Here is a 9,054-nt window from a genome sequence, read left to right as displayed (position 1 = left end):
CTGTTATTTGGTGAGTGAATGTTAGTAGGGGGAGAGCGCCCTCTCCAATGATGGTCCAAGCACGGGGTCACGTGCTGCCCCCCTCCTTCCCCATTCATCAGGGGTGGACTGTGTTGTCTTTTCAATTCATTTATCTGCAGGAATGATTGCGACTATCAGTCTGAAGCTCACCGCCTGACTGAGGAGGTGAAAGTTGCGCCACAGGAAGATAAACCGCAAAAGACAATATTGCACATGATTTGCGTGTGCATCGGATGAGCAGGAGAGGGAAATTCCTCTCCACTAAAAGTAAATAGGAATAGGGGATCGGAGTTTGCCTTGCACAGACTTAAGTCAGAGAAATAGTAAGCAGAGACAGTTGTAAGAGATTCTTCCTCTCTCAGTCTCCTCCGCTGCAGACTGAAGATGCTCTTGGACGCAGGACCACAGTATCCCACCATTGGAGTGACTACTTTCGGCTCCACCAGACATCACTCAACAGGCGAAGTTACAGACAGAGAAGTGGCTTTGGGTATCAATCCGTTCGCCGACGGTATGGGCGCTTTTAAAATCAACCACAGCTCCCACGATCTCGGCTCTGGGCAAACAGCCTTTTCCTCGCAGGCACCCGGTTACGCCGCCGCTGCCCTGGGACACCATCATCACCCCACTCATGTCAGCTCGTACTCCACCGCCGCCTTCAACTCCACTCGGGACTTTCTTTTTCGCAATCGGGGCTTCGGGGACGCCACGAGCGCGCAACACAGTCTATTCGCCTCCGCCGCTGGAAGTTTCGCCGGGCCACATGGACACTCTGACGCCGCTGGGCACCTGCTCTTCCCGGGACTGCACGAGCAAGCGGCCACGCACGCGTCCTCCAACGTGGTAAACAGTCAGATGCGCCTGGGCTTTTCAGGGGACATGTACGGCAGGGCCGAGCAATACGGTCATGTCGCGAGTCCCAGGTCCGAGCACTACGCTTCGACTCAGTTGCACGGCTATGGCCCCATGAACATGAATATGGCTGCCCACCACGGGGCAGGGGCCTTCTTTCGGTACATGAGACAGCCCATAAAGCAAGAGCTCATCTGCAAATGGATCGAACCAGAGCAGCTGACGAATCCGAAAAAGTCCTGCAACAAAACTTTCAGCACTATGCACGAGCTTGTGACCCATCTGACTGTAGAGCACGTTGGGGGACCAGAGCAGTCGAATCACATTTGCTTTTGGGAAGAGTGCGGCCGGGAAGGGAAACCGTTTAAAGCAAAATATAAACTTGTGAATCATATCAGAGTTCACACGGGAGAGAAACCGTTTCCGTGTCCATTCCCCGGCTGTGGAAAAGTATTTGCCCGATCGGAAAATCTGAAAATCCACAAAAGAACACACACAGGTAAGAAAATCGTTATTTTCATCTCTAAATACACGTTCATTCCTAGTTTTTAATGAAGAGGTATATTTTTGTATTTATGTGTTGCAATTATAGGACCGTAAATAAGCATTAATTCCCAAGCAAATATTGCTGATAATAATATTTATTTCTTTGTCCTGTCAATAATTTGCCAACCGAGCATAATTCAGTGACGCAAATTAGTAACTGTATTTGTTATTGGTGTAAAATATCTAATAATTTAAACGTTTAGCTGAATTTTATCTTTGGAAAATAATGTGTATAATTATGGCTAATTTTAAAAAGAGTTTTAAATAATTATTCGTGAGTGGAATATATATTTATATAGAAACTTTATATTTATTAGCACACTCATTGTTAATTCATGCACCTCCGACAGTGCTACCACAGAAAATAAAAAATATATATAATAATTCACTTGCTAGCTTTTTAAAATGTGTATTTTGAGCAATATTTGCTTTGTTTTTGTTAGGTGAAAAACCTTTCAAGTGTGAGTTCGAAGGCTGTGACAGGCGCTTTGCGAACAGCAGTGATCGTAAGAAACACATGCACGTCCATACCTCTGACAAACCATATCTCTGCAAAATGTGTGATAAATCCTACACACATCCCAGTTCTCTCCGGAAACACATGAAGGTAACAATAACATTACAGATAATTATTTTTTTTACCTAATTTGTTTAATTTATTTACTTTTTTGCATGCTACCACTTTTCTTTTTACTTTATTTTTATTTATTGTTTTTGATCATTTATGTGTGCTGTTGGTGAAACGCTAGTTCTAGTTTATTCTTTAGCCTTTTATGTGATGACTGAAAAATGTTGATTGTTTTTTTGTTGTTTGTTTGTTTGTTATTGTTTTTTTACATCAAATTTATTTGCTATATACGTTATTTCACCTAACGCTAAATAACAAAAAATATAGAAAGCTTATTATAGTCTGATATTATTTAGCTACAATATTCCAAGACACAATCGATTCGATTTTTGGCATTTTCCTTTATATTTTAATTTAAGAATCAAATATAAGTAGCATTATTCAAACTGATTTATGTTTGTAATTGGCGCAGGTTCACGAGTCATCATCTCAAGGATCCCAACCCTCTCCGGCAGCCAGCTCCGGCTACGAGTCCTCCACGCCGCCCACCATCGTGTCCCCTTCCACAGAAAACCAGAGCAGCAGTTCCATATCACCAGCATCATCCACAGTTCACCACACGAGCAGCCACAGCACCCTTTCGTCAAATTTTAATGAATGGTACGTGTAAATATTTTCAAAAGACTGCAGAATTAAGACTGCTTTGGAATCAAGACTCAAAAGTCAGCCTATTCTCGCGTGGACCTACATAAACACACATTGTGAAGAATCTGAAAGGTTTTCTGAAAACCGCTGTCAGAGAGAGAGAGAGAGCAGTGCACGGACGGGGTGTGCAACGCTCTTGACAGCTTTTCCTGCTTTTTTATTTTTTATTTTTTTGTCCTCCATTTCCTTTGCTCTTTTTATTTTTCTTATATATATTTTTCTTCATATTTTCGAAAGACTGCACAGAGAACTCCAATTGCATGCTACCAGCAGGTCACAGCCTGTTTTTTTTGTACATAAAGATTCACCTAGTTTAAAATGTAATATTTTATTTTGTAAATAGTCATAATACAGTTTAAGGGAATTTGTGAAAAAATGTGGTCCCTAGATATATGGAAATGAGATGGTTTTACGAATATTGCGATGAATAGTCTTGACTGAAAAGAATGTTATAGTTTATGTGTACCAAATGTGAATTACCCAGTATTACCACAGTCTACACGTTTACCTAACCGATTAGTATTAATGTGCTTTTGTATCCAGTGCAACATTTCGTCTCCAGTCCAGTCTGAGTAGCACACAGTTGTTGTTATTTAATGTCATGTCGATAAACCGTGTAGTGAAAGCCTGAAGCTCCGTGTCAATCTTGTTTATGTACGTGATAAAATATAAAACTATCTGTCTATTGCATTGGCAATTGCAAGAAATTATTACGTGTATATATAACTCAATTTTCCATATTTATCCGCATGTAAAGGACCGGTAACACATGTTAGAGATAATCGGTATTTATGGAAAATGCGTTCGTAGGGTATGTAAAATTTAGTTCACAAAATAATGTTTGGTTACTTTTCGTACAGTATTAAAGAATTAAACGTACAACAAAAATGCCTTCAATATCTTATTTCTCGACTGTGCTCAATAAACAATTGAATTTGAGGTTGAGAAATAGCCTACCAACAAGGAAACTCTACAAGTAACCTATTCATTATTAATGAAATGCATTTATTTCACATTTTAAAATAAACTGAATCTAAATTAAGCTATTGCATAACTATCACAATAACCACTGGTGTAAAGCATAAACCCCCAAGAGTCAGTCATTAGGATTTAACGCTTAAAATAAATATGAAAACACAAATCAAAATGACATTTCAGTCCTAAAAAAAAACACGCCTGCCTTTATTTTTTGCACCACTAATCAGCAGGACGAATTATTTTAAGTGATTGGATTTTTTTTCTTTTGTGTTCCTCATTATTGTCACAGATTAAATATAACCATTTCCCCAGAGTAATGTTTCAATGGATTGAAACGGCGAATCGTGACGAATTTACTTATCTAAATAGTTTTCATTGCTGGACTTTCGTCATGGCCTTATATAATTATACTGGTTTGCTTGTAATACGGTAGGAGTGAAGGACGTTAGTCCAAGTAGAGAGTCACTGTTGGGCTTTTGTTCTTGGTTGCAACTTGCTTGATCGCCCCATTAGGCACATCAAGATCATGAGCGTGCTTAATATCGCCAGTGCACAATTCTCACTGAGCGATTTTGCCAACTACAAAAGATGCTATTGAATATTAAAATCTACAAAATGATAAATTGCTTAACTACAGCGCATTTCTCATCGGTCAGAAAGTCCAAAGTTTTGCAGAATAAGAGAAGAGGGAATGTATACCTATGGAGGGAGGGGGGCAATCTGAGCGCTTGTAGGTCCAGGCAAACACGCGGTCTGTACTATTAGGAGTACTATGCATGCATGCAACTTTGTGTGTGTGTGTGTGTGTGTCTCAGATAACACAAGATCATTAGCATGTGCAAATTTAAACTGTGCCCCGAGGCTATGAAACTAATGAATCGAGCATTGCAGTGTTTCTAATTCGTGGCCATTTGGATGTATTTTTGTTTTTTAAATGTGATCCGACGACATGTTAGTTGCTAAGCGGTGCTTAGTCGCTTAAAGGAAAATGCGATATACAATGTTTACATGTTCCTCTTGAGGGTGTGCAGAAGTGCAAGCGCGGGTGTTGACTGCCGTGCGCGTGCATGCTCGTGAGAAATAGCCCACCGACAGGAGGAGATACTGACTTCGGGAAAATATAAACATATTGGCACATCAAACAGTAGGGGCGAATAAGGAATGCATTATGTCGGAGGTGATTTTTTTTTCGAAATATGTTCATATTCTCCCTCCACGGGTTATTAGGTTTTGAGATATGTGAATGATGGTAATAAAATGAATTGTTCGACTCTATTTAACACTCTATCTATTCAAACGTTCTGGTACATTTTCATTCATGCACCGTTAGAGTAGTAGTAGAAAGTGTTATGTATTGATCCGTACAATGGAATGCACATTTTTGAAGGAAGTCGTTTCGGTTGCCTGTTATCCTCATTACTTCAATTCCCCCCCAAGAAAATAAAAGCACAACAATCATATCCATGGACAAATGCTATTACAATGGGACTGTGTTAGACTATTTGATGGATATGACTGTTAACTAAAATGCTTGTTTTATTTTCGTCAGTTTGCCCAACCACATTCAAACTGAATTTAAGGCAAACCGGCTATAAAACGTCAAGTCAAACCCTATTTCGGTGTTGCACATATCTCTATTAACACCGAATAAAAAAAATATTAAAGACGTAAAAATAAATTAGTATTATTTTCGATTAGCACAAATACAAATATTTAGTTTAGGAAAATGTAAGCTATTTTTACCTAAAACAGAGGCTTATGGTTTTAAATAGTGACGATAACTAATATTTTATATTTTAGTAACAGTTTAAAATATTGATATTTAGGCCTATATTTTTAATAATAAAATAAGGTATAAATCGAGCCTGGCTTCTGCTTGAATGCCGAATAAAAAGGCGCGTTGGTTTTGCAGAGAATATATTCAGATCCTTTCATCTCCTCATCCAGATATTTCTGAAGAGAACTTTCCCATTCGACGTCATCATCTAGCTTTCCAGTGAGTGAAACTAAACTTAATTTGAACAAAGCCTTTTGTTTAATTTTGACATGCAGCTCAAATGCGTTTTTAGCAGTTTGACAAATAATTTCCACATTTGCACATGAACACAAATAGCAATGCCTAAAATTATTCCGAATTTATTCAGTACGTGAAGCTTTATTTAATCTCGAAAGCGTATTGCTTAAAAACGAAAAATGACAATGTACTTTCCAACAAGTTACATAACCATAAAGGAGAGCCTTACGTAACTATCAACCTGCACTTGTGCAGTCCTAAATAACTGTTGGTTGCCTGTTTTTTAAGACTCTCCAGTATGTTTCCCATTGCCACATTTAAATTCAGCTCTTAACTTTATGTGATTGTCGCACAGCTGTTGCCTCGAGATGGATGCATCGCTGTTCTTTCTATGTAATGTAAAAGTAGCTGACAGTTTTCTCCTCTCATTCATATGCGCTTGACCTCTCTCTGACTTCAGCGCTGTCTTGTTCGGTTGAACACGTTGAAATGAGTGCAGGATGAGAAAAAAGACATTTAAACTTGAACGCAAATTGACAAGAGTGCGCCAGAGAGTCTGTGGAGTGTGACCGCTATTTTGCATGGAGATGGATGTTTTTTTTTTCAGAGTATTTATCATTGCTTTGTAAAGAATGCGGTATAGATTGGTATTGAAAAGACATGCAAATAGGTAATTTTTCTTGTTGTGATATGTCTTGGGGGCATAAAGAAAAAATGTAACTCCTATTATTGATATATTCAGCGCATAGCATTAACCAAGTGACCCAACACTTGTCTCTAAAAGGGCGACATTTTCCATTAATGATAATAATATTATTATTAATAATAATAATAATAGCTGCATAGATAACACATAAGTGGCTATTATGTATTTTTATTTGGTATTTTATGATTTCAATGTTATTGCAAAATTATTAAAATAACTAAGTTATAATTAGTACAACAATACTAAATAAATAGTTATAATAATAATCTTACTCTAAAGTAACGTAAATATTTTATGTAATGTAATAGTTTTAATACACTAGTTGTATCACTATTATTAATATTTGTATCATCCTATATTTACACCATCTGACAGTGTAAGATTAAGATAAAATTTTAGTTATGTTATGAAGAGCTTCAAATTTACCCTTTAAGGAATCTGAAGGGACCTTGGAGAAGTCAGGCGAACCTAGCCAAATGTTTATTGACTATGCACACACCATACTGTGTTTTTTCTTTTTTTTTCCACTCTGGCCACAGCTAGGATTCGCACTGCTAAAGAAAGAGCCGTCAACTAACATGAGTCATAAGGGTTTTTGTGACCCCTCCAGCATTAGTTGTGGACACCATGACATGCTATTAAGTTTGGACCACAGAAGATTTGTGGAGGCGCTGACATTGTCTATGTTGTCGTGTTCCCTTGACACGTTGCTAAATGGGGTCATTCCAATTAGTTGTTTGGGACAGACTTTGAGTTCTTCAGGGATATTCACACCCTGTATAGCGTCTAGGGGGAAAATAGCAAAATACTATGAAGTCCATGAAATCAATACATGTATTATTAGTAATAATAATAATAATGCATACTATCTGCCAGACAATTGCTTGTTTTGCAGTCATAAAACATTTGCATTGACCATTGAGCTATATGTAAGTTATACATGTATGTTAATGAAGTATTTAAAATATAAAAGTCAATGCAAAATATTAAAATTAAATCTTTAGGCTACACGTTTGCACCATTTGTTGGTTACCTGTCGTGAGGCGAACAGTCTTTTCATAGATAATGTTGTTGCGTGGATTGTTATTTTATTTACTCGTCTCAGATGAGAGCAGCTTGTGGACATCTGCTCTTTTAATTGCATCTCATCAGTATAATAAATGTTAAAGTCTGGAGGTGAGGCAATAGATTGGAACACTCAGATAATGGCCCTTCAAATGGAGTCTTGGAAGGTTATTCATTAAAGAAGTAATTTGTAAACTTAATGCACTTATAAAATAGCTTAATATTGGGTCCTGTTTTGCATTTCATGGGCCAGACATTAGAGATAATAAGAAACCGTAAATGGTCAGGCCTGCATCATGACATCGATGAAAATCTCCTCACACTGTGAGCCGTTTCCCCCCCCCCCCCCTTTTTAATATAAATCAGGCATATTGTGCTCATAAACTGCAAGATGGAAATTTTGTGAGGGTTGTGGTGTGCATGTGTGTGTGTATGCTGCGACAATTGCTTTAAAGTTAAACGGATGGGCAAGTTAGCAGTAAAATATTCTCAAATAATTTTCGCAGAGTTTCAAAGTTCTTTAAATGTCCTTTTAAAGAGTGTACTCCGAGAACCGTATGAATTCCAAGCATCCAGTGAAGTTTTCAGGCTCTTCATTAAATCAGAATACAGAGGACTAATTAAAACATGCTGTAGAATGCTCCCCAATTAACATAATCATTGACCTCATTAATATTGTGCATTGAACCAGAGAAGGGAAGTTTGGGCTCTTTGTAATTAGATACAAAGATATGTTTGCATCTTGGAAACAGTTGTTCCAAACATCAAACACACCTTGGCATAAAGATAACACAGAGAAGCTCATTTTGGATGGGAAATGTTTGCAGACTAACGTTATTGAAACACACTTCACAAATAGTAGTATAATCTCAGATCATCTAATGAATGTTAAGAGGTCAAAAATGAAGTGTGCAACCCTCTATTGTCATGACCTAGAGGTCACTGGAATATATTGGATTATCGCTAATGAAATATGTTGATAATAGCATTCCGTGGCTCCCATACACTGTAAACAAATGCAGGCTTATGCACAATTCATTCATGTTTTCCAGACACAAATAGATTGTTAACTTGATTTTTTTTTTTTTACAAATTTAAGTTATTCAAACATGAAAGAATTAAGTTGTCCCCCAAAAATTACAATAATTGTAATTTTCTTTAGCTTGTTTTAAATTAGTACTTTGAACACGCAACAATTTTTTGAGTGTATGCAGATCTATAAAGTGATAGAAAATAATCCAATTGTACTCTCAAACAGTAAATAGTGACCATAAATTAATCAGATACAAATATATGTTTGCATCTTGGAAACAGTTGTTTAAAAAAAAAGAAATGTTGATAATTGCATTTCGTGGCTCCCAAACACTGTAAACAAATGCAGGCTTATGCACAATTCATTCATGTTGTCCAGACACAAATCAATTAAGGTAACTTGATTTTTTTTATTACAAATTAAAGTTAATTAAACATAAAATAATTAAGTTGTCCCAAAAAATCTCAATAATTTTGATTTCTTTTTTCCAGCTTGTTTTAAATTAGTACTTTTAACACAAAACATTTTTTGAGTGTATGCAGATTTGTTGCCTATAAAGTGATAGA

At 37.0% G+C, this 9,054-nt stretch overlaps 2 protein-coding genes across 3 annotated transcripts in view; both read left to right on the top strand.

The window, feature by feature from the left end:
• Positions 1 to 9,054, top strand: part of agtr1b (angiotensin II receptor, type 1b) — a 248,254-nt gene that overhangs the window by 46,231 nt on the left and 192,969 nt on the right. The window lies entirely within an intron of this gene.
• On the top strand, positions 140 to 3,571 carry zic1 (zic family member 1 (odd-paired homolog, Drosophila)). The gene is made up of 3 exons (NM_130933.3): positions 140 to 1,372; positions 1,863 to 2,026; positions 2,460 to 3,571. Exons 1-3 carry the CDS (start codon positions 406 to 408, stop codon positions 2,655 to 2,657), a joined length of 1,329 nt encoding a protein of 442 aa, NP_571008.1. The 5' UTR covers positions 140 to 405; the 3' UTR covers positions 2,658 to 3,571.

The sequence above is a fragment of the Danio rerio genome, chromosome 24, assembly GCF_052040795.2.
Source record: "Danio rerio strain M-AB ecotype USA chromosome 24, GRCz13ab, whole genome shotgun sequence".
NCBI lineage: Eukaryota > Metazoa > Chordata > Actinopteri > Cypriniformes > Danionidae > Danio > Danio rerio.
Note: the sequence above shows the minus strand (reverse complement) of the source record. Positions and strands in the feature narration are given on the sequence as shown.